Source organism: Hippocampus bargibanti, linkage group LG17 (genome assembly GCF_051943395.1).
Source record: "Hippocampus bargibanti isolate YZ-2025 linkage group LG17, ASM5194339v1, whole genome shotgun sequence".
NCBI lineage: Eukaryota > Metazoa > Chordata > Actinopteri > Syngnathiformes > Syngnathidae > Hippocampus > Hippocampus bargibanti.
In genome coordinates, this window is record NC_142750.1 from 11603571 (window position 1) to 11630707 (window position 27137).

A 27137-nucleotide genomic window follows, 5' to 3' on the forward strand; every position below is an offset into this window, starting at 1 on the left:
ACCAACCAACGGAGCTAAAATAGTTTTTAAATATTTGGCTACATTGTATGTAGAGGAGTCAATGCTACAAACAATGGGTCGGAGGGGGAACCCTTCTTTATGTATTTTTGGCAGGCCATAGATACATGGCGTGGCCTCTCCCGGGTATAATCTAAAATACATCTGTTTGTCTATATGTTTTCCTTTCTCTAGCTTTTGGAGACAGTCAATCATTTCTTTCTTGTATCTATTGGAAGGGTCCCTTTTTAGTTGCTCATACGTGTTAGAATCACTGATTAACCTATTTATTTTGTCTTCATAATCCAATGTGTTGAGCAGCACTGTGCATCTGCCCTTGTCTGCTGGCAAAATAGTAATATTTTTGTCTTTTTGTAGAGTAGTTAACGCCTTTCTCTCTTCTAATGTTATGTTGGACGGAGGAAGTTTGGCACTACTGAGAAGAGCTGATATTTTAATGCGTAGATCATCTGCCTCTGCATCCGAAAGTTTGTTATTTTTAATAGCCGATTCAGTAGCTGTGATATAATCTATTGTAGGTATAGTTTTAGGAGTCACTGAGAAATTTAAACCTTTGGTAAGTACCGCCTTTTCTGTCTCTGAGAGATCTCTGTCTGACAAATTTTTGATCCAATTCTCCCTTGCAAACTGTTCATACCTAATTTTACGCGTGTTTACCAGTAGCTGAGATTGTTTCAGTAAAAGTAATTTTTGAAATTTACCCTTTTGTCTCTCTTTGGTTTTGCTGTGGTGCCTCATATAACCGGATTTAGTAAATTCACACACTTCCTGATAGATTTTGTGGGTAAGATTAGTTTGTAATCGCTGATAATAAGTTTCTATTTCTGACTGTTTGTTTTTTATCTCTATGTTAAGTCTCCTAATTCGCAAATTTAGAATTTTCCTGGTATAATTTTGTTGCATTTTATCGGCTAAGTATCCGGGTTCCAGGGGTGCTTGCTTCAAGCATTTAGGAATTAACCGGCTCTGTCTACATCTAAGATTGAATCTGAGGTGGTTCTTTAAATCAGCTAATTTAAAGGTGGCCTTTTCTAAGTTACGTACCAGCAGAAGGATGTCTCTCCCAAAGTTGGCAGCAATACGTCTGTGTAACCAACTAGCCTTCTTGGATTGTAAAGTAATTATAAAAGAGGACAGAGCGCTAAAAACAGAAGTCTTTAGGAAGGCTACGCACACTGACCAATACTTACTTTTTGACTCTAACCACCCTTTACAACATAAACTAGGAGTTATCAGAACCCTCCAGCATAGGGCTAAACTAATACCAACTAGCACTGAAGGTAGAGAAAAGGAGTCAAAACATATCAGGAGAGCACTCACTAACTGTGGGTACCCTCAGTGGTCATTCAACAAATGTCAGAAAGAAAGAATAGCGAACGAAATCAATAATTCTCAAGATTCTAAAAGGAGAGGAGTAGCAGTACCGTACATTGCAGGAGTTTCTGAAAAATTACAAAGAGTCCTTTGGCAACATAAAATTCCTACTTATTTCAAACCGATAAACACGTTAAGGCAAAAATTAGTGCATCCAAAAGATAGGCTACCAAATGAAAAACAAAGTAATGTAGTTTATTCCATACATTGTAAGAATGAAAATTGTAAAGAGCAGTACATTGGGGAGACTCAACAAATTCTCAAAAAAAGACTTTATCAACATCGCAGGGATAATACTAGTGGGCCTCAATCGGCAGTACATTTGCACCTAAAAGCTACTAACCACTCATTTGACGACAATGAGGTTAAAATCTTAGCGAAAGAACATAGATGGTTTGAAAGGGGGCTAAAAGAGGCGATTCTTATAAAACAACAAAATCCTTCATTAAACCGGTCTGGTGGTGTGAGGTTCAATTTGGATCGTTCATACAATAGCCTGCTCAGGCAAAACAGGTTAGGCAACTTTCGCAATGCTGATGAGGGTCGTTATGCTGATGAGGTGATACCGGGGGGAGTGGGTGTAATAGGCCAATCGTTAGTCAGGAATGTAGGAACAATCAGTGGGGCCACAGGGGGGGGTCCCGCGCCCCCCCCCCCCCCCCAACCTGAGAGTAGGGACCTATCATAGCTGTGTCCGGCGCCACCAGGTCTGGACATTAGGGATATATAAATGGGGCCGATACGACCAGTCAGACTTTAGTTCGCTGACGAAGCCTCTTGGATAGGAGGCGAAACGTCCGAAACCTTCACTTTTGTACAGATGACGACTGAAGAAACCTTCTCATCGATGGACCACTCCTGTACGACTGAGAGTTTACACAGACGTATTGCTGCCAACTTTGGGAGAGACATCCTTCTGCTGGTACGTAACTTAGAAAAGGCCACCTTTATATTAGCTGATTTAAAGAACCACCTCAGATTCAATCTTAGATGTAGACAGAGCCGGTTAATTCCTAAATGCTTGAAGCAAGCACCCCTGGAACCCGGATACTTAGCCGATAAAATGCAACAAAATTATACCAGGAAAATTCTAAATTTGCGAATTAGGAGACTTAACATAGAGATAAAAAACAAACAGTCAGAAATAGAAACTTATTATCAGCGATTACAAACTAATCTTACCCACAAAATCTATCAGGAAGTGTGTGAATTTACTAAATCCGGTTATATGAGGCACCACAGCAAAACCAAAGAGAGACAAAAGGGTAAATTTCAAAAATTACTTTTACTGAAACAATCTCAGCTACTGGTAAACACGCGTAAAATTAGGTATGAACAGTTTGCAAGGGAGAATTGGATCAAAAATTTGTCAGACAGAGATCTCTCAGAGACAGAAAAGGCGGTACTTACCAAAGGTTTAAATTTCTCAGTGACTCCTAAAACTATACCTACAATAGATTATATCACAGCTACTGAATCGGCTATTAAAAATAACAAACTTTCGTATGCAGAGGCAGATGATCTACGCATTAAAATATCAGCTCTTCTCAGTAGTGCCAAACTTCCTCCGTCCAACATAACATTAGAAGAGAGAAAGGCGTTAACTACTCTACAAAAAGACAAAAATATTACTATTTTGCCAGCAGACAAGGGCAGATGCACAGTGCTGCTCAACACATTGGATTATGAAGACAAAATAAATAGGTTAATCAGTGATTCTAACACGTATGAGCAACTAAAAAGGGACCCGTCCAATAGATACAAGAAAGAAATGATTGACTGTCTCCAAAAGCTAGAGAAAGGAAAACATATAGACAAACAGATGTATTTTAGATTATACCCGGGAGAGGCCACGCCATGTATCTATGGCCTGCCAAAAATACATAAAGAAGGGTTCCCCCTCCGACCCATTGTTTGTAGCATTGACTCCTCTACATACAATGTAGCCAAATATTTAAAAACTATTTTAGCTCCGTTGGTTGGTAACACAGAATACCACGTAGAGAACACCACAGGGTTTGTAGAGAGGATCAAAGACCTCATATTGGAACCTGAGGAAACTTTGGCATCATACGATGTGACTTCTCTCTTTACATCTGTCCCAACCCCAGCAGCAGTCTCAGTGGTGAGTACGAGGCTGCTGGCGGATGTTTCTCTGCATGAAAGAACCAAACTGAAACCGGATCACATCTGCCAATTATTAGAAATCTGCCTTAATACTACGTATTTTCAATTTCGGGAAAAATTTTATAAACAAATCCATGGTTGTGCTATGGGCTCACCAGTTTCACCCATAGTGGCTAATCTTTACATGGAAGAGATGGAGAAACAGGCCCTCACATCCTTCCCAGGGACAAAACCTAGACACTGGTTTAGATATGTGGACGATACTTTTGTCATAATTAAGAAACAAGAAATTCAATCCTTCACAGATCATCTCAACTCTGTAGACTTCAACATTAAATTTACTCGTGAGGACATTCAAGAGAACCAACTAGCCTTCTTGGATTGTAAAGTAATTATAAAAGAGGACAGAGCGCTAAAAACAGAAGTCTTTAGGAAGGCTACGCACACTGACCAATACTTACTTTTTGACTCTAACCACCCTTTACAACATAAACTAGGAGTTATCAGAACCCTCCAGCATAGGGCTAAACTAATACCAACTAGCACTGAAGGTAGAGAAAAGGAGTCAAAACATATCAGGAGAGCACTCACTAACTGTGGGTACCCTCAGTGGTCATTCAACAAATGTCAGAAAGAAAGAATAGCGAACGAAATCAATAATTCTCAAGATTCTAAAAGGAGAGGAGTAGCAGTACCGTACATTGCAGGAGTTTCTGAAAAATTACAAAGAGTCCTTTGGCAACATAAAATTCCTACTTATTTCAAACCGATAAACACGTTAAGGCAAAAATTAGTGCATCCAAAAGATAGGCTACCAAATGAAAAACAAAGTAATGTAGTTTATTCCATACATTGTAAGAATGAAAATTGTAAAGAGCAGTACATTGGGGAGACTCAACAAATTCTCAAAAAAAGACTTTATCAACATCGCAGGGATAATACTAGTGGGCCTCAATCGGCAGTACATTTGCACCTAAAAGCTACTAACCACTCATTTGACGACAATGAGGTTAAAATCTTAGCGAAAGAACATAGATGGTTTGAAAGGGGGGTAAAAGAGGCGATTCTTATAAAACAACAAAATCCTTCATTAAACCGGTCTGGTGGTGTGAGGTTCAATTTGGATCGTTCATACAATAGCCTGCTCAGGCAAAACAGGTTAGGCAACTTTCGCAATGCTGATGAGGGTCGTTATGCTGATGAGGTGATACCGGGGGGAGTGGGTGTAATAGGCCAATCGTTAGTCAGGAATGTAGGAACAATCAGTGGGGCCACAGGGGGGGGTCCCGCGCCCCCCCCCCCCCCCCCCAACCTGAGAGTAGGGACCTATCATAGCTGTGTCCGGCGCCACCAGGTCTGGACATTAGGGATATATAAATGGGGCCGATACGACCAGTCAGACTTTAGTTCGCTGACGAAGCCTCTTGGATAGGAGGCGAAACGTCCGAAACCTTCACTTTTGTACAGATGACGACTGAAGAAACCTTCTCATCGATGGACCACTCCTGTACGACTGAGAGTTTACACAGACGTAGCAAAAGTAAACAGAAAAGTGGCTATCACATTGAAGAATATGTGAAAAAGACAACATTCAATTTGCCCGGATTCAAAAGTCCTGCCAAGTACACCAACAGCTTGCATGAGAACTCTAATCAACACGCATACAAAATAGCAAGATTGTGCGTCCATTGAAATACACAACAGTCAATTAGCATGACAGCACCGGAAGATCATTTTCCCACGCTATATCTTTTTATATTTCTTTAAATCATTTGTAAAACACAAGTTTTTACAGGATACTTACTGTGACGCTCTCACGTATGGGAATGGAGAGCCACGCCTACAATGCACATTTCAGCTGTTTATTGGAAGTCAGGAGAACAATAAAACATAAGCAAGCTGCTGTCAACCACCGTTCACGCAACACACTCGCGCAGAGTCGCTCATTTTAGAAATAACTAAAGCAGGCCCCGCCTCTTAAAGCCACATGCATAGACACGGAGACTTCAATATATACAGTTCTTTTCTTTGCATTTTAGGACAACAATTAGTTTTTTTTAAAGATGGGGCGGGATTCAAATATATTTACAACCATTTTTAAAAAGTGTTTCAATGTTTTCAAATATGTGGGAATTTTTACATTAACCACAGATTTTATGAGGTGGGTCTGGAACACATCGCTGTCATAAAAGTAGCCTTTTTTTCCCGCCATTTAGTGGTATTGTGGTGCCAAGGAACTAAGTTGATATGACGAGCTCCATTTAGACAAAAGTACTGTTTGTTCTAAGGACCCATGTTCAAGTGATTGGAGGAGCTTGGTTTAGAGTCCAGGGGTGTCCAAAGTCGGTCCTCGATGGCCGCCGTCCTGCCTGTTTTCCAGCTCTCCCAGGAGCAACGCACCTGATTCAAATCATCAGGACCATTTTGATGCTGCTTCAGAGCTGGCTGATGAGCTGATCATTTGAATCAGGTGTGTTGCTCCTGGGAGAGCTGGAAAACAGGCAGGACAGCGGCCCTCGAGGACCGACTTTGGACACCCCTGGTTTAGACCAAAGTGTGGTGGTTTGATGCTATCTTGTGGTAATAGAGATACAGTGAGACCTCAACTTACAAACACCTCAACTTACAAACTTTTTGTCTTACAAACGTCAAATTTATGAAAATTAAACCTTATAATAAGCACTATTTTCATAATACACACCCACCACGGCTGGCGGAGTGATCTTCGGCGGAAGCACACGACCGAACAGCACCAGAGGTTAAGTTACCAACAGTCCTTATAGAAGGTGACTCTCCTTTTCCATAAGCCATCAACGACCATCAAAAAGGTAAATGAAACTTTATTTTACAGCACAGTTTATTTCTTTAATTACAGTCGTCATGTAATGCGCCTCTCTTTCCAAACAGTAATTCCCTTTGACCTTCAACCTCCAACGCCATTCCATCAAGCCATAAATGACCATCACAAATGTAAATGAAGTGACTTTATGATACAATGCAGTGTATTTCTTTCATTACAATACAATAGCACATTTATTATACATAGAATAAGGTATGTTGTGTGTAGTTTTAAGGCTTATTTAGTTGAAAAGTATATTTCATGGAAACCCGGCAACGGATTATTCACATTTTAATGGTTTCCTATGGGAATTGTTTTTTTTTTTTTGAGATACACACTATTCGCCTTACACACTCTGTCTGGGAACCAATTAAGTTCGTAAGTTGAGGTCTCACTGTACCACAATGTGGTATCTCTGTTCAGAGAACTTTGTTGCTGTGAGTAAAGTAGCGTCAAATAAACAAAAGTAATCATTTGGTACCATCTGGCGTCAAATGTAGTAGCCCCTTTTAGGAGGTGTACCGACTTCCTCGCAAATCCTGGGGTTTATGGTATTCATAGCCCACCCCCCCTGCCCCCCAAAGTGACACAGACACACGTGTCAAGCACGACGCCAGCTCACAAAGCAAAATAAGTGTCCACCATCATGTGACTCCATCACAACAGACATGAGCAACCAGACCCTGAGCTTGTCTCTGAGCTCTTTTTTTTCTTTTCTGAAATTGAAAATAATTTGTAAGGAATGTATGCTACACTTAACAGGGCCAAGAGTGCTGAACCGCGCTTTGAGCTTGTATATTTCCCTTCTTGGCAACCCACAGGATGCCTCTTCAGGCTCCGCGGCAGGTGTGGGAGCTCAGACCGCCATCATGCCGAAAAGCATCTTCAGCCAGCTGAGGGGCCTTCATGGGATGCGGCGTCCTCGACGCTTCATTCGGCCTGCGAGCTTGAGTTCCAAGAGAAGAAACTGGGAAGTTTGAAAAGAGAATCCCGCCGTCCCTGCGGGTCGGGCAGAGTTAGGGTTTCTGGGGCGGACTTCTTGCGCGGGCGGTCCTTGGGTACGGTGAGGAACTCGGGTGCCTCGGTAGATAGCGGTGTGGAGGGGGCGCTGCTGGGCCCGCTGCGGGCGCTGCCGGGGAGCGGCATCTCGCTGATGGCGATGGCTGGAGGGAAGGTGCCGATCTTCAGATTGGTGGCTTCCTGAGTGGCGCGCTCGTACTCCCGCACCTCATCCATGCTCATGTCTGTAATCGGACACACAGGTGGCACGTGACATGATGAAGAGGGTCGTTTTTATTGCAGTTCACATTGTACAATACAATATAAGACAATACAATACATATTGATTTATATAGCGCTGTAACAATATATCATCCTGCATTTCATTGGATGCTCTAAACCAGACGTGTCCAAAGTCTGGTCCGGGGGGACCAAATGTGGCCCGTGGTCAATATTCATCAGGCTCGCAGCCTCCGTCATAAAATCAATAACCAATAATACTGGCGCGTGGGGCTGCTGCTGCTCACCCGCATGCAGAAAAAATATCCCTGTTACTGTAAAGTGTCCTTGAGAGTTTTGAAAGGCACTTATAAATGAAATGTATTATTATTATTATTATTATTATTATTATTATTATTATTATTATTATTATTATTATTATTATGATCTGGCCCGCATGTAGAATAAATACATGGGGCAGTAACGCAGTTAACTATATGTGCTAAATGCTGTCATCTAGAGGCTCGATAGGAAATGCAAATTCTGAGTACAGTAATTGACTGAATCTTCTTTTCCTTTTGGCTTTTCCCTTCAAGGGGTCGTCGCCACAGCAAATCAGTGTCCTCCATCTTTAGAGGTTTGATCCGCATGTTTGTTTTGGCCAAGCTTTTACGTCGGATGCATGAGCCCCCAAATTTTCTAAAATGGCGATAATCAACAAAAGGAGGAAAATTGACTGTCAATGTCAATTCAATTTTGATATGCATGATTCAAATGAACCAGAACACATGCTTAACTCATTCACTGCCATTCCCGAATTAAAAAGCATGATATGTAGCGCCGTTTCTAAATTTATTCGGGTTGTTTTTTTCTTGCGGGGGGTGCCGGTAAAGCGCTGGTCAGACCTGTGGCAATGCTTTTCCCTTGCACGAGGAGGCAGCATTTGCCCTGTGTCCACGTTGCCGCGTTTTTACAGCGCCATATAAATCAATATGTATGTATTGTATTTTCTTTTGTACAGTCGCCCAAATTTCAAGCTTAGATAACTCCAGACCAATATAACTTAGGAATTAACTCTTTTTTTCTGGTGAAAAAAAGTTCTGTGTTTCTGGTTCTGATATTCTAAATCTAAGAAAATGTAGATTTGTCATTAAAAGTCTTTTTTTCCTTTTGTTTTTTTTTCATAGAAGTAAACAACTGTCCAGATGTTTGAGGTGTCACTCAAAGTTACAAATATGGACCTTGATCCCTGTTCGGCTTGAATTTGCTTCTCTGCAGAAAAAGCTTGTTATCTTGGCTTCACGTTCAAAATCAGGAGTTTTTTTTTGCTGAAACAACCTGATTTGAATCCGATATCTCCAGAACCAAAGAGGCTAGAAATGCACTTTTTTATGATGAAAGAAGAGTCTCAAATGTTTCCTACGCTGCATCGAATGTTTATGTAGTTCTAAAATAAGTAAGTATACTTAGATATATATAAATTCAATATTCTGCAATTTGAGTTGAAATGACAAAAACCCTGGCACTAAAGTGGACACATTTTTGCACATCGCCCTGCAGTGAATGGGTTAAGAGCCAAAATTAAAATAAAAAAGCAAATGTGAAACACAGAATGGCTCTCTGAAATGTATTTAAATTAATTGCTGTTATATGTAAAGAATGTCCATCAAGGTTGCTCCCCTCCCCTACATTTTTTAACACCAAATCTGGCCCCTTTTGCAAAAGGTTTGGACACCACTGCTCTAAAATGTACTTCCAATATTTTTCTCTGTCTGTCTATGGTTATCTTTCTGAAAGAAATGTCTAATCTCCCTCATTGTGTCGTTATCTGTCGTCCAAACGTGAGTCGATTCGTGGAAGGTTTGTCACTCACCAATCCATTCATCCACCCAGGCAAAGGCTTGCTTGTGTCCCAAGAGCAGAACATCTCGTATTACCTGAGCACAAATAGCAAAAATGAAAAAAAAAAAAAAAAAAAAAAAAAACAGTCAAGAGACGCTTTAAGGCTGTGAAGTAGAAATCGCATTGAGTGTTTTCATTTGACTCTTTTCAGCCGTGGTACTTCATGCCCTCAACATTTTCTATTCACTCCTGAGCTTGGTTGATGATTCACGCACGAGTCCAATATCCGTAGCCTTTTGTGAGTAATGCACAAGATTATAATTGATTTTTGTTTTATTTTCGTAATATTCTCATTCTGTGTACCTTGTGTACAAATTGCTCCACACGTGTCTGCAGGCCCCACACTTCAAATTTGACGCTGACCAGCTTGTAGGAGCACATGATGGGATTCTGCGTGTCTATCCAGCCCTCCTGCAAGAGGCCACGCTCGGTCTTCTTGGACTTGAAATAGCGCAAATCCTACGTGAGACCAAAAAGATTTAAGGAAAAAACACAAACAGTATTTCATTTAAAACACTATACAGCCCCCCTCTAACTCTGACTAACCAATCAGAGTACAGGAAAATGTTGACTTGGCATGTCTTGTTGACTTGGAAATGTTGATCAAGGGCATACTCACTGGCCCTGTGAGGATGAAACAAATCTAACACAATTGACATACCCGACGAAAATGGTTTGTCGGGAGTAAAAGAAACCACTTTGGTGGAATAAATGGGAACAATGTTGCTTATAAATGTAGCCCAGTGTTTTGGATCATTTCAGGTTTGTAGCTGCTCTCGATATTAAATTAGAATTCCTAACTTGTAGAAGTCACACACACGTGCATGCAGTTGGATCCCTGGAAAGCAGGACCACAAGCTCGACAAGGGGGGGGGGGCTTCATTACGACGTTTGTGTACGTTAATCAGCGGCCCCTCAGGACTCGTTATGCTATTGCGCTCATTTGTCTCAGGCTGAACTGCAGCGAACGCTGAGTCTTGGCATGCCGCGTATGCTAAGTGCTGCTTTACCAAGCAAGTATAAGTGAGATTGGTGATGTTGGTTAAGGCCAGCCTGTCATATAAAAAAAAAACAAAGCAAAAAAAGCTCAGAATGGTCAATAAAGTAACCTTTATAATTATTGTTGATCTTAGTTTCACTCCCTGATGCTTTCTACTATCATTGTGACTGCCTTATTTCCTGTATGTGTCAGAGATGTTCGCTCGGACACTGAACAAATGCTCGAACACAGGAATATAGTCTTTTACTGCCGGCAGGGGACGTAGTTTTCATGAAGCCACTTTATGTGCGCTTCTTTGACCGATGCCCAAGCTCTGCAGCCCTCTTCCAAGCTACTCATTGGGAGTATATGCAAATTTACATGATACATTAGTAAAACACAGCCTTCTTGATCTGAATACCACACCCCTTGATGTCCCATGGTACAAGCACCAACATTCATGAACCAACTGAGCGTAGACATTTGAATGCAGTCTTTCAATGAACTGATATATTTGTAACCTGGCTAATGAGCTCTTCCTCTGCAGTAGTTCACCAATTTCTATATTCCACCCAAGGCTAGATTTCTTACCCAAGGATGACAGTTTAACAGGCTGTGTCTGTTCACCTAAGATTGACCCCAGATTTTCTGTGCTTCCATTGTGGGCCTTGTGTTCGGCCAACTAAGTATACAACAGCATGCACCTTTTAAATAGGATAACCTCTATTCTGTCTATTCTTTATCAATATGATTGTTGTCTATGTTAAGTGTTTTGTTCCAGCTTTAGCTATTGTTTAAGCGCTATATAAATCAATATGTATTGTATTGTATTGTATTGTATTGTATTGTAAGTATAACATATCTCAAATATCTATAATTTTATACAGAATATCAAAGTGAGTCAAGGCATTATGGTCACCTCTGAATCCTTGTAGTGGCGCTCTGGAACCTCATCATAGGCGATGTCCACAAAACACACCTCAGTGTCCTCATCTCGGGGCTCACAACAAAATATCTGAGTAGGAAAGCACAACACAAACGAGTGAAGACCACCTGACACACTCTTGGCCTTGGGTAAAGTATGTGGCGATGTCCTGTGATTTCTAAACCACACGTTGTGCGATTATTTTGGTTGTTGCGATTGTGTGTGCGTGTGTGCGCGCGTTGTAAATCAAAATGTATCAAAATGTATCAAAATGTAACAAAGGGAAGCCAAATTGAAATACATACAAAATTATTACACGATTACAAAAAAAAATTAAAGTACAGTTCAAGGGACACAAAAATCGATTTTTCTTGTGCTTAAAAATGGGATGGAAATGTATCAATATGTTAATATGCACAGTGGAGCTGGTGAGGATTAAAAAAACACGTATTGAAAACGATTTCTCTCCAGCATCGTTTTGTGTCTCTAAATATTTTTTCAAACTCAGTATTTAATCATTTATGATGAAATTAAAATGAAAAACGACACAATCAGAAACAGCTGTGAAATAAGGCAACCCCGAAGGACCTGTCAATCATTTGCTCAGGTACGTCGCGGCTGACAATCAAACGCACACCAAAAAAAGAAGACTTTTCTACTCTCTTGGCCGCTTAGTTCGCTCTTGTCCGCTACAACACGAGTTCAAAAGAAGTTATTGGAAACTTTTCGACTTGTAAAAAGATGATGAAGCATGGACTGCTAATTTTGGACACCTCCAACAACCACCTGGGCCAGCGTTACAGTTAACGTTGGCTTGTGGGGTAAGCCTCTCTCGAATATTTTAACTGATTGTACATTACAATAAATACAATAACCACCGGATAACTTCAATATTTGGCACGACTTCTTAGCGAAGAAGTCACGCTGGAAATGTAGCAGCCTTATTTAACGAGGCGCCGTTCACGCCTGTAAACTGTGCGACGCAGGCCACAATCAATATTTTCGTATCCATAGGAAAAACAATATGCCTATATCAATACCGATATGTGACGTTTGTCTTTTTAAACTTATAAAACCGTGAAAAGCCAGGACAAAATTAGGACAAAGTACAGTGTATCAGTAATTAGACAACTCAACTTTTTTCTAGGCACATTATCACATTATCTTGATTTATTTTGGGGTACGGGGGATTATGGATGTAAGTGGCGATTTGGGAATGTGAACCCCCCCCAACATGTCCTGAAGATACAGTATTGCTGTTTTTTTTCAGCAGTGATCACGCAGGCTGCAATGCCCTTTAGGGCCACTTGGTGGTACTGTGGCTTCTTTTATTACAATTGTGTTTCAGCATTGCATAATGTGCCATTAAAATGTCACACAGTGCAACTTGTACTGTACTCGAGTAAAAAAGAAGTGACACAACCAGAAGATCTCACGCTCTCTGTATTTAAGCAGAAGTTCAGATACTTGCTTGAAAAAAATCTAACATAATTAAACATACTGATGAGCTCCTTGGGTAGTACTTTGGTGCATAGTGCATGTCAGTTTGTATGTAACAATGTACAAAATGTACTACGTATTTGTACTTAGCAGCATTGCTACTTAGACTTGAAGAAAGTATCAAGTACAGTGATAACTCGGCTTACAAACTTAATTGGTTGCCAGAAAGTGTGTGTAAGGCGAAAAGTTCATCTGCCAAACATTTTTCTCTCATAAGATACCCTTAAAAATGAGAATCCGTTCCCAGGTCCCCATAAGACATATATTTATACTAAATAAGCCTTAACACTACACAAAATATACCTTGTTTTTTGTTTTATGTATAATAAATGTGCTACTGTATTGCAATTAAAGAAATAAACTACTGTATAATAAAGTTGTTTTATTCACCTTTGTGATGGTCGTTGATGTAGTTGCCTCTTGATGATATCCAAGTGAAGTTGCCGCGCTTTCTCAGCGATAATACCCCCACTCACACGGCCCCCTGTTAGCTGCTTTTCGTTAATCCAAATCAACAGAAGTTTTTCAACCTCTTCTATTGCATGAGACCGTTGCTTAGACAACACAGAAACACCCTGAGCCACACATAGCAATGGTCGACTTTGCATACTGGTCCGGGCTCGCTAAGTCAGTCAAACGCAAACCTCGTTCGTGTTTTTCGATGAACTCCTTCTTCTGCTCCACCATAATTTTCTTTTGTGTCCACTTCGGCTTAACACTCGCCTGCGGTGGGGTCTTTTTCGTTCCCATAATAGCAAATCCGCCAGCCACCGTGGCGCTGTTCGACTGTGTGGTTTGGTGTTCAGCCACCAAAAACTAGTCCGCCAGCCACCGTTGCGCGGTATGGTGTGGTTCGTTTGCTGAAAACGAGTTTGTATGCCAAGATTGAATTCTCAAGATTCAAATTACTGTTTGTAAGATGAAAAGTTTGTAAACTAAAGCATTCATAAGCCGAAGGATCACTGTAATTTAAAAGATTCAATAGAAATATCTCCTCTTTGATCTTATTTTGAATTCATCTTATTTATTTATGTGCATTAAGGAGCCAACGTGTCCTCATCACGTTGAGACTGAAATTAAAGGTGACAGATGCACGGGCTGCCACTCATCTTCCTCACTTTTCAAATCTTCCTTTATGATTAAATTAGTACTCCCATCATCATGGTTCATGTTATGGGCCATTTCACATTCACCTTTAGACACTTAACCAGCTCAAGTCGACAATCAAATATCAAGCCATTACCAACTCTCGCTAATAACAACCATATTTACGGACATAATTCACACAGTTTTTATTCTTTGATGATTTTACGTAGAACGATAGGCGAGAATACGAGGAGAAAATGGCAACAAATATCACACAACCATTTTATGTGCAACTTTTGACTCACGTTGTCGTTGCTCCCTTTGTTGTCCTCGTATTTGCTCTCTATATGGATGGAGAACTTGGGCAGGAAAGAGCACTAGTGAGACACACACGCGCGCACGCACGCACGCACGCACGCACGCACGCACGCACACACACACACACACACACACACACACACACACACACACACACACACACACACACACACACACACACACACACACACACACACACACACACACACACACACACATATCAAAAATGACATTTTCAACACCACGAACCACACCTAAATAAGAAAGTAGCTCTCCAAGTAACACCCTCATGACCTACTTCAAAATGCAATGCAGTGGTAAAGCAAAGACATCATCAAAAGTATTCCTATAAAGTTTCATTCCGACAGAACGTAATTAATAGTGGGCCATTGCAACATTATACATTTCAACATGAGCACTGCACATATGTACAGTGGTCTGGGGTTCGAATCCGGGCTTCAGGTTCTCGGTAGTCCAGTATCGCACATTACATTTCAGTAAAACCCAAGATTTAAAAATCAAAGTGGACTCAAACCTACTGAAAAATGATTTTACAGTGATCACATTAGCATGCTGCAAATCTATAATAATAATAATAATAATAATATCTCCCCCTTGTATGTGTTTATTTTTTATCATTTAATAAAACAAGTAATATTTAGTATTATTTCTTCTTTCTATATTTTTTAAATAAAAAGTAAAAGGTTCACTGGAAAACAATAGAATGCATGACTAGGACTTTGATCATAAAAGCTATTCATTGCATCAGCGCGACTTAAGCTTTAATAAAAACATTGGACCAAACCCTCAGCGGCCATGCGTGGAAAGTTGCAGGCCTCTGCCTACTTTTTTTTCACTCTAGGTCTGCATGAAGATGTAAACAGCGAACATATGTGAACGCCCCAGCCGTCCACCAGTCTCCGAGACATTATTCTGATTGATTTGGTATAAAACGAAACAGCCTGAAGGGAGAAGATTAACCCATAGCTGTGCCCCCCCATTGATATTTTCTGCCCGCCTATAATTGACAGGCTACTCCATCTTGAGTGAAAGAGCAAATCGTTTGCACTTCACCTCGGCAAATTAATTAATAAGTTATGATAAAGCTGAGTGAGGGGCTTAGATAGAATGTCTTCCCTGCCAAAGGTCTTTCATTTATTAACATTGACTTAGTGACCCTATCTTCGAACCTCTGGAGATCCTTGAATATATTGCATGCCCTTGTGAACTCGGGGTTCACACTCCACACCCTATTTTTTTTAACAAAACCAAAAGTTTTTGAAAAACAGCCCGTTTCCACAGGCTGATAAATTCGTTCCATGGAGCTTGGACTCCCTCTGCTGGCGGCTTTTGGATGTAACACACGGTTTAAAAAAAAAACAGTACAGCTAAATACATTGAAGTGACGGAAAGACGCTACAATGCGTCTTTTTTATGGTCAAAAGGTGGTCCTTTAGTGACGTCACGTAAGGACTCGTCACCAACTCAAAAACAAGACTTCCTGAATATTCAGCGCAAGTCTTAAAACGTCAAATATAGCTATATGCGGTGGAATCTTATTAAAATACGCTCAGTAGAAGTCATTTGAAGCCATTTTACAAATTATGGACACAACTTGTCCGGAGACGTCGGTTGTCCTTTAAAGGTCAATATAATGTATGAGACTTTTGCATTGGATAAAAAATAAATCACAGTACATCGTTTATTTTTTGTAAGATTCCGACTCTTTGTTGTTTCATGATAGTATCAATTAAATTGCCCACCCCTGGGCTAGATGGCGTCGGTGCTATTTCATCCTCTCCGCTTTAACTGCTTTGCCGTAATTTTGTGACCCGTTATTCATCTACATCATGTGAAATCAACTCAATCTTTCATGTTAATATCGAGCGAGCAAAGATTTGCACTTAGTTGCTTCTTTCCTGCTTTTACTGCCATTGATGTCATCAGATGAGTAACGAACAAATGAAGGCATCAGAAAAGTCATTAATAGCAACATGGGAATGCATATTTCCACTTGTGTCGCTTCATCAAAGCTACTCACCGTGTACTCTGATCAAATTCCCAGTGGTGGTCGGCGATGTAATGGACGGAGGAATGTGAGAAGGTGGGAGGGAGGGTGCGGAGCGGTGCCAGGCGGGAAACGGAATACAAAGAAGTAAATAAAAACAGGGTGAGTGATGAAGAGAAAAACAGCATTTGGTCAAAAAGAAGAAAAAAAACTTGAATCTCCAATATGACGGCTGACATGTTGCATGTAATCGAAGTCCACCTTTAAGATCTGGCGAGTCCATTGAGAACCATATAGATTTTGTGGCATGACATTTAAAATCCTGGATGCAAACAAGATGCCTTTGATAGCGTTTGTCCGACCCCTCCACTCATATGATTGATTGAATCTTTTATTTATGATATGCAGAATTTGTAAGGTATTTAATTTGTACTCTGTCACCATCCATCCATTAACCGTACCACTTAAGTATGGCGGGGGGGGTGGGCTGAATTGGTTGCCAGCCAATCGCAGGGCACACAGGGACAAACAACCACATCTAGGGACAATTTGGAGTGTTCAATCAGCCTGGCATGCATGTTTTTGGAATGTGGGAGGAAACCAGAAGACCCAGAGAAAACCCACATGGGCCTGAGAGAACAAACTCCACATGTCTGGGTCTTGAACTCATGACCTTTGCACTGTGAAGTTGGCGTGCTAACCACTTGACTGCCGGGCAACCCTGCGTATTAAGGCAATTCGCTATACAAACACATTTTAAACATCTCTTCTCTTTCCTTTCGCATCATTTAATTTTTCTTGGGCTTCCTGTCATGTCATATCCTCCCCGCCTTTACATGACGTCACGTCCTGTCCGTCTTTATAAACGCTCTCCCAACACGCCCCATCTCTCTCTTTTCCACTTGGCTTTTTCCCCCTGCCTGCCCTTCGGGGTGGGCAGTCACAATTTGTGGTGTCCCCAAATTAAAGAATCTTTTTGTATTTACTTGATTCCTGCTTCATTAATAATGACTTTAACACTGCGTCACCATTATCAACGCGAAATGATCTTGGACAAAATGCAATCTGCAATACATAAGCCGGTTTAAATGTCTACATTTTAACTGATTTATACTGCACAAAAAAAAAACAATTCAGGAGGAAATTGTGCTGTTTAAGGGTGTCAAAGTCACTTTTGCCACGGGCTGCATTGTAATTACAGTTTCCTCTCGTGGGGCCGTTACAAATTTGGGGAAGCTATTAGAATGTGTAATCCCCTCCACATATAACTTATAGAGTGCAAAACAAATGAATGAATAAATAGTTTTCAAATTTGAAGTAAAAAATAATAACTGTTATTGTAGTTTACAGATGACAATTTGAAATTTTGGTTCTGACTTTAGCAAGCATCATGGAATTTCACAAATTTTATTCCTTTCGCGGACTGAAAAAACTGATGTTGCAGGCCAGATTTGGCCGACGGGCCTTGACTTTGACACCTGTGCTTTACGGTATACAGTATTATGAAAAAGCCGACAAATGTTGATTTGAGGGTGACCAACAAAGTCTGAGTTAATATTTTTTAATGTTACTTCAAACATTTCTCTTCTTCTAGTCTATTTTTTTTTTTGAAAGATGGGAATTTCCAGTGTCATATTTCTGCCCCCCCCCCCCCCCCCCCCCCCCCCCCCCCCCCCCCCACCACTTTTATTGGGGGTAAGGGGGGATTTCCCCAAGTGTTTATTTATTTATTAGTTGTTTGTTTATTTTTAAGCTGCTCCCGTTAGGACACCAGAACATTGCATTAGCGTACCGGTGATGGTGTACGGGTAGTAGTTCCAAGCCTTCTCTGTCACGTAGAAAATCTTGGGCACCACCGCCTTGGCCCAACTTGGCAGCTTGCTGCAACCCCGCAAAAGAAAACACGGAGGAGATATTGGTGAAAAAAGACACAAAGAAAACATTTCATCATTTCTTTTGTTTGTTTTTCTGTTGTAACAAAACGAAAGTTAGCCAAACCTTTTTGTTCAGTTGGAAAGCTTTACTTTGCCACACTTGAAATACATTAGTAATGGCACCATGTGTTTTCACTAATCATATTTCAAATTTATCTCCACAGTGTCAGACCGCCTGCCCTAGTCGATATCAACATTTTCTCGTCCTCTTCATTGTTTGGCTAAACAGTTGGGAAGAGAAACCCACATTCCCTGCAGAGATCTGCACATATTGATATGCTTTTGATCAGCATCTCTGGTGAGTTTGATGCATTTTGTTGACATTTTATTTTATTAGGTGGAAAAAAAGTTGCTTTTGAACAGCTACAGATGTATGTTGCAAAGTTGTGATATGACATTGTTGCATGTTTTTGGAGGATATGTATCATTGCACTCAATAAGAAATGCTTGGAGCTTCTGGAAACAAAACAATATCCAATGAGAAAAAAGCTTTAGTATTATTTTTAAAGTAATCTACCTGATCAAAAGGTTTTAACATTGCAGTTATTTCGAAATGTTTTAAATGAAAACTTTACACCAGATAACTATATGGAGCAATTTGTCCATATACATTTTCATGTCTCTTATTAACTCATTCACTGCCAGATGTGAAAATGTGTCCATTCCAGTGCCAGCGTTTTAGTCATTTTCACACAAACTCTAGAACCCACAGAATATTGACTTTTAGGACTACCTAAAAATTCAATAGAGCGTTAGAAACTGTAGATTTTTTTCTTTCATCAGAAAAAATCGTTAATTTTTTAAGTTATATGGGTGCAAGTAACATGAGGTGCAAGTAGGGGCGGCTGTATAAAAGGCAAACGTTGCCCCCTCGTGGAATGGAAAAAAACATTGCAAGAGTTCTAACCAGCGCTTTATCGCCACCCACCGCACGAAAAAACAAAACCTGAAAACATTTGGGAATGGCGCTCCATGTCATATTTTCAATTTCCAAATAAATACGGGAATGGCAGTGAATGAGTTAAAAAATGATAATGACACGAGGAGCGAACTTTTTATTACTGTCCCCCCCAAAAAAACTCTTGCTTAAGTTCTACAAAATCTTTAACGTTCAGCAAACATGGTTGAAGTGAGATCAACAAAGTTACAAGCTGGGAGTTTTTTTCTCCTTAATTGACAGTATTTTCATGTTTACTGAAAATGAATGTCGACTCCCAATATTGTTGCGCGGCCTCCTTGACTTGTCATAATTGGCATCAGCCCTGGAGAAAAAATTTGTCACTCTAATTTGCAAAATTTCATTTTGGCCACGAACAGGCTACGTGGAGAGCAATTTTGAAGAAAGGTTAGATTGTCCATTTCTTAGACTGACTTCATATCTCTTTCTACACACACATGCACGCACGCACATACACACACATACAAAGTCTGTCCAAACCGCTTCGCTTCAAATTTCCCAGAAGTCCATTCACTTGTCGTCCATGACCACAAAACCTCTTCGTCTCTGTCTGAAGGTTTTTCTTGATATATATTTTTTGGGGGGCAATTTAGTGGCCAGCTGCTTGTTAAAGTACTTCTTTCTCCATGCGAATTTAAACAGCTCATTTAAAAAAAAAGCACAAATCCTGGCAAAGGTCATGTAACAATTAGGGACGGAAAGAGTAAATCGAGTCGAGTAGAAAAAAATCAACTAATAGTATAACGCAAATCAATAAATGGAACTTTCTTTACATCGCACTTTTACCAGAGAAAAATTCACTTCACTCCACTGTGAGACTAATAAAGGCATATCCAATCCAATCCAAAATTGCTATGCAATTAAGATAATAAAAAAAACCCTCCCACTCTTTTTTAATGACGTTCAGAGGTGAACGTCATTAAAAAAGACATGGCAAGGCACAGCAAAACCATATGAGCAAAAGAGCAACCAAGGGAGCTCATCCAAGTTGACAGCTGTCACCGCCCCCCCATATTCACAAAATGGTAAAAACATACAGGAAGCAAAGCCTCCCATATCATGTTCTAGATGTGTCAATGTCAACGCTTTTGATGCTGTTATGCTAAAGTGTCACATCATCATATATTAAACCCGCCCTACCCCTGTCTTTTTTACGAGCGGCTTACTCATGTTGACGGGATGAAATGTTTGCCATAATGAGTCATGATTTGCGTTCGTGACGGAAGAGACGAAGCGAAACGGGTCTGTCGTTTGGAAAGTCACAAAAAGGGATGATGGAAATTGTTCAGAAAAGGGCAAGCACTTTCAAAATAACATTGATATTGATTGGAATAATACTCAGTCTGTCATTATTGGTAATCACGCAGAATCAGACTGCTTGGTGATGTCTCGGGAAGTCATAATCTAAGTGCAGATTCATTTCATTTCATTTTTATACATTCAAGAGTAAATTGCAACCATTGTTTTAATGTGAACGTAAAAGAAGCAACTCCAATCTCTGTGCTCATTAACACCCGAGAAAGGTGACATTTTTAAGCGTTCACGTGGAAAGTCTTGATTTGAAGATTCGACTAAAACGTTTCACGCAAATGTATGCCAGCGTGAAAGCGAATGGCAAATCAAGGGGACTGACTTGTTGAGGTAGATGCGTTTCTCAGTGAACTGGCCCGATCCGTGCTCGGGGTCCTCGTAGGGCTCATTCTGCACCACCTCCACTCCCTCGCCACGTTCGCTCTGTTCGTTGCTGTGCTTGCTGATCATGTACAGCTGGCCGATGCGGTACTGCAAGACAGGACGGCAAAGAAAAGAAATCAGATACAATTGTAGAGCAATCATTGCAGCCATTTCGGTGGGTGAAGGTCATCATGACTGCCAAAGGTTGACCTGTTAACCCTTTCGATACTGAAGGTACAAATAGTACCACCATAAATTTTTACTTGTCGAAAATAATAATTTGCTGTCGGTACAAGTTCGTACCCTATTCTTTCAATATCTAGCGACATGTGGCAATTTTCGGCTGTCAACAAAAGATTGCATCAGAATTACTCCAGGCGTCCAAGTGAGTGCAAATTACTTTACTCGGCTTTATATTGTTTGTTACTAAGTATCCATACAAATGTTTGTCCATAAAAAATGCTTCATTTCTGGTTTTATCTATAAAGCTAATAGAAATGCGGCCTAAAATTTTATTTACGATCAATATAACAAATATTGTAAAAAAAAAAAAGTATATTTCTGCATTTCTTGATTGATATGCCTTCTTTAGGAGCCAATGAAGTGATTCGGCATAAAATTTCTTCCAAAGAAATCACATTTTCAGATTATGATATCGACAGGGTTTGAAATGCTCTAATATGAAAAGATGCCTGTGGAAGCAGCACAACAGGGGGAATAAAAACAATCAAAGGAATTATTTAATTAAAGGACAACCGACGTTACTTTTTTGTTTCCTAACTGACATCAGAAAAACGTTTTATAGCATCTAAAATACCCAAAATTACCCATATGATATTTTTATTCAAATGCAAAAGACCAATAAAAATGACTTCAAGTGTCCAAAATCTGTAAAAAATTGAGCTGCGAATTGGCCATTTTCAGAAAGTCCCGCCTCCAGTTCGTGACGTCACGCCAAGACGTCTTGCATTGCTGGAGAATCAAAACAAAGGCTTCAGATTCGGATAATATGCTTTCTTGTTACACATCCAGTTATGAATATGATTCAAATAGTTCTGAAGAGGAAAGCATACATGTTTGCAATCGATTAAATAATTTATTCTGTGCCATTTTGAGGCAACATTGGGAAATGGAGCACCAAAAAAGAGGCAGAAATTGGCGACCGAGCTCTTGTGAGGAATTAATCAGCCCGTTTCCACAGGCTGATAAATTCCTTGCATGGAGCTTATATATGGAGCTTGGTCGCCCTCTTTTGGCTCATTTTGGTGCAACATGATGTTTTTAGACCAAACAAGCACAGCAAAATGCATTGACGTGATGGAAGGACTGCTACAATGTGTCCTTTTTTCGGTCAGGGGTGTTCCTTCAGTGACGTAGGGTGAGGAGTCGTCACCAACTCAAAAACAAGACTTCCGGAATATTCAGCGCAAGTCTTAAAACGTAAAATATAGCTATATGCCGTGGACTCTTTGTAAAATACGCTCAGTGGAAGTCATTTGAAGCCATTTTACAAATTATGGACACAACTCGTCCGGAAACGTCATGGACAAAATATCATTCACATCACTCTGTGATACAAGCTGTCGTACAGGAAATGATTTCATTCTGTACAAAAGTCACTCTGTGATTTAGATATTTTTAGGACAGCAGAGAAGGCCTTGCAGTCCCTGAGCTTCCACCACCGTCTTTACTCTTTGGCAGTAGAACAACAGGTGGTTCGAACCAAAACACCGGTTTCTGGCCAAATTGCGGAGAGGGTGAGCTTTTTGTGTGATAGAAACATCTGAACATGTACTGTAATTTTTTTCACCGGCGCGTCTGGCTGCCGCCGCTCACCCGCGGAAAAAAATATCCTGTGACTGTAAAGTGTCCTTGAAAGTTTTGAAAGGCGCGTATAAAGTCAGTCAGATTTATTGTCAAATATGCTAATATGCATAACATATATCATAGATGAAATTACTGTCCTCTCGGACCCAGCGTGCCAGGCACTTACAATGTGGCTAAAAAACACAGACAATTGACAACAGACAATACATGTAAATTGTAACTGTATAGTGAGGTAGTGTAGTAATGCAAAAAAAACAAAAAGGTAAACGACATGTATTATTATTATTATTATTTATTATTATTATTATTTATTATTGTTATTATAAACCACAGGGAAAGTCAAGGAACTATTTGACAGATGTCAACGATGGCCACGATAGCAAAGGAAAGCCGCACAGATTAGCAACCATCTACATTGCATTGACAAATCGCTCAATCCCGAATTAGGACCAGACGACCCACTCGTAACCTTCATTTGAATGACCTTTGATTCATCACTCACTGACCCACTTGGCCGCGTGACAAACTCTTATTAGACGTCCTGATAGGTCGGATGGCAACTATTTTCCATACATGTGTTGCGGTGAGATTGAGAGTTCAGACTGCTCGCACGCCTATTTCCAGGTCTGAGAAATGCATCCGGCATGCCTGATGACTTTTGCCTCTCAGCAGGAATGCCGGGGGTGTGAGGTGGGGAGCGGGTCATATAGACACACTTGCATACCCATTCAAAGTACAAATGGAGGATAGCTTTGTTCAGGTGGGAAAAAGACAAGTACGGGTTTGCAGTATTATATATGTATATTGTGTAGAGCCAATAACTTTATTTTGGTTAAGTATTAATATTGCCCTGTGATTGGCTGGCAACCGGTCCTCTGCCTACTGCCCGAAGATGGCTGGGATAGGCTCCGAAATTCGCAAAATGGGGGAAAAAAAGATCAACATTAAATGTAATTACACAGTTGGCCGCGAGATGATGGCATACATCTTTAGTTTGAGACGTCAATTTTAAAGACGAATGAAGCAGGAAGTATTTCATCGTAGCCAAGGTTTGTTGACAATTACGACGGGTGGAGAGGAAATTTATTTTTGAAATTGCTTCATGTGTGCATAAATGTATTTTTGATGCTAATAAAAAAAAAAAGAGTTCATTTCATTTCTAGCCTCTCAGATTTTTTAGGTTTTCATTTTTATCCTTTTAAGTTTGACTGAGAAAATGCGGAATACGGCTTTTAACATGCGTTGCCATTTGAAGAAGAAAAACAAATCCACCCGTTTCTGAACCTCATTCATAAGTATGACTAAATGCATTATTGTATTTCATATTATTTTTATAAAATTAATAAGACCTAACGATCTGCAGAGAACATTCAGAATCACTGCAAAGAATCATCCCAAAAAGTTTAAAAACATGTTTCCTGTAATTGAATATCATTTGCTTTAATCCTGAATTTTATGTTGGAGTTGAAGGTTGATTTTAATAATGCACACGATTTACTATTGGAAACAATGAATTTGTTTGCTGTAAACAGAGAGTGGAATGTTTACATTGTTGCACCTTTTGCACAATGCTCTTACTTGCGGTCAGTATCTGTGTTTAAATGTGATTTGTGTTATTTTAAGAGTGTCTTTAAAGACTTGTCTCGAGAGTCTTCAAATATGGTGTTTCACTGATGGACGTGTGGAACGTTACCCCCAGCGAAGAAGGGCAAGGGGTGGATTACTGCCCTGTATTGGATGTTAGTTTGTGACTCCACAACAACTACAACAAGCCAGAAATGGAGTGGAAATGTGATCGCGTAGTGGAAAAATCAATCTGGCCAAGAAGCCCCGGGGCGTACGTTCGTATATCACAATGCCATCACAATTTTCCATCTGACTGTCAGGTGAGGAGAGTGAAGTTGGAATTTGGAAGGCAGGCGTGTTTGTCACTGAGCAGCTGTTGGAGCTTGGCATCATTTTTCACCGGGGATGACAAAGTCACTTGCAAGGAAGGTGCAATTAAAAAAAATAATGGCGCTCGTGTTTGTTGTCACTTGTCATTTTATACGTGTTCACATTAGCATAGCCGGAGGAGCAAGAACTGTCAGAATGATTGATCTGCCAGCAAAAGATGTGGAAAAAACAGAAATGTTTATAATTTTCGGTCGGCTAATATTTCTAAAACACCTTTATTTGTATGGTCTTAACAGTGTTTGGAATAACGTCTGCCCGGAGGCCCGGGGCGTACAACGTTTACGTCGGGCGTACAACTTTCAAAACGTCTCAGCCCGCGTGGCTGACAACTTCTTCAAGGAAAAAAAAAGATTATTGTGAAATCAAACATTTGTTTTATTCAATAAAGCAAAAGCTACACGCAAACCGCTACAAGCCACGTGGACTGCTCTTTCTAAGTTTTCAAAACTTTGAAAACGAACGTTCGTTTGGCAATTTGCATACTCGGCACGGCGGCCAATCAGAAGCCTGTTTCGTGCTTCGGACTATACCGTGACTGAAAAGTGTACTTGAGAGTTTTGAAAGCCGCTTAGAAAGAGGAGTCCACGTGGCTTTGAGCAGACGACGCAACGCAAACATTGTATTGTGCACCATGACGACAAACGACAACTGGAGCAAAATCTTCAGCAAGGGATATTTACCATAAGTTATATATAAAATTGAGGTAGGTACTTCCTCAATTTAAAAAGTCCTTTATACTTCGCAACAACATTTTTTTTTGCGATTAGTTGTGTTTCAAGTTGTGAAAAATGGGGCAGGCAACTTCAGAGTTGTCTGCCCAGGTGTTCGCTATCTTTTTGTCGTGAGTTTCAGACACTGGTCTTAATTATTGTTGATTTTTTTAAAAAAGCATTGATTTATTTATTGTTTTCAGATACTATCTAAATAAAAATGAATCAGTGTACAGTATTTATTCCACGGAAAACAAATGTATGCAGTTTCAGTTTTTGAATATTACTGACATAAATAAATGAACTTGTTCATGGTATTCAATTGTTTTTGACAGGCGCATGTATGAGTTGTTATATTTAGTTTTTGTATCATATGAACCCATTCACTCATACTCACAAATTTATTTGGGAATTAGAAATATTGCATAGAGCGCCATTCCCGAATTTGTTCGGGATTTTGTTTTTTCTTGCTTGGGTGCCGATAACGCGCTGGCCTGACCTCTGGGAATGTTTTTTCCCTTCCACAAGGGGTCAGCATTTGCCTTTTGTCCATGTTAGTGCTTTGTTACAGCTTGAGCTGTTGTTCAAGTGCAAAATAGACCAATATGTATTGCATTGTATTTTGGACAGCCGCCCTCATTTCAAGTTCATATAGCTCCAGGTCCTTATAACTTAGGAAATAACTCTTTTTTTCTGATGAAAGAAGAGAGTCTAGAGTTTCTTACGCTGCATTGAATGTTTATGTAGTGCTAAAACTCAATATTCTGTGGGTACTGGATTTCGAGTGACAATGACAAATACCCTGGCACTGGAGTGGACACATTTTTTGCACGTCTGTCATTGAATGAGTTAAAGGACAACCGACATCTCCGGACAAGTTGTGTCCATAATTTGTAAAATGGCTTCAAATGACTTCTACTGAGCATATTTTACAAAGATTCCACCGCATATAGCTATATTTTACGTTTTAAGACTTGCGCTGAATATTCAGAAAGTCTTGTTTTTGAGTTGATGACGAGTCCGTACGTCACTAAAGGAACGCCTCCTGACTGAAAAAAGACACTGTAGCAGTCCTTCCATCACGTCAATGTATTTTGCTGTATTGTTTGGTCTGAAAACCTTGTGTTGCACCCAAAAGCCGCCAGAAGTGGGTGTCCAAGCTCCATATAAGGAATTTATCAGCCTGTGGAAACGGAGCTGGCCACAGGAGGTCGCCATTTTGTGCGTCTTTTCTGGTGATCGTTTCTCCCCAATGTTGCCTCAAAATGGCATGGAATAAATTCTTTAATCGATTGCAAACATGTATGCTTTTCTCTTCAGAACTATTTGAATCATATTCGTAACTGGAGGTGTAACAAGAAAGCATATTCTCCGAATCTGAAGCCATTGTTTTGATTCTCCAGCAATGCAAGACATCTTGGCGTGACGTCACGAACTGGGGGCGGGACTTTCTGAAAATGCCCAATACGCAGCTCAATCTTTTGCAGATTTTGGACAATTTAAGTCATTTTTATTGGTGTTTTGCATTTGAATAAAAATATCGTACTGCGTGTTTTGGGTATTTTAGATGCTATAAAACGTTTTTCTGATGTCAGTTAAGAAACAAAAACGTGACGTCGGTTGTCCTTTAATGGTTTGTATGATTGGCAAGTGACAGTGATGCTATTAAGAGATGGATTGAGTTTGAAGGCCTGGGAAAAGCTGTGCCATGGCTGTCTATCAACGTAAGTAGCTAACTGTCAATCCTATGAACCAACCTTCCACCCAACCTTTTGCTGAGTTCT

The 27137-nt window shown here is 40.2% G+C and overlaps 1 protein-coding gene across 1 annotated transcript in view; it reads right to left on the reverse strand.

Annotated features, from left to right (window-relative positions):
* Nucleotides 1-5053: 5053 nt before the first annotated feature.
* Nucleotides 5054-27137, reverse strand: part of pitpnc1a (phosphatidylinositol transfer protein cytoplasmic 1a) — a 45420-nt gene continuing 23336 nt past the window's right edge. The window contains exons 2-9 of the mRNA XM_089019412.1: nucleotides 20820-20968; nucleotides 18087-18175; nucleotides 16328-16335; nucleotides 14274-14345; nucleotides 11377-11472; nucleotides 9782-9937; nucleotides 9450-9513; nucleotides 5054-7602 (exon numbers count right to left, since the gene is read on the reverse strand). Coding sequence (XP_088875538.1) covers nucleotides 7289-7602; nucleotides 9450-9513; nucleotides 9782-9937; nucleotides 11377-11472; nucleotides 14274-14345; nucleotides 16328-16335; nucleotides 18087-18175; nucleotides 20820-20968 — 948 coding nt within the window. The 3' untranslated portion in view covers nucleotides 5054-7288. The remainder of the gene's footprint in view (nucleotides 7603-9449; nucleotides 9514-9781; nucleotides 9938-11376; nucleotides 11473-14273; nucleotides 14346-16327; nucleotides 16336-18086; nucleotides 18176-20819; nucleotides 20969-27137) is intronic.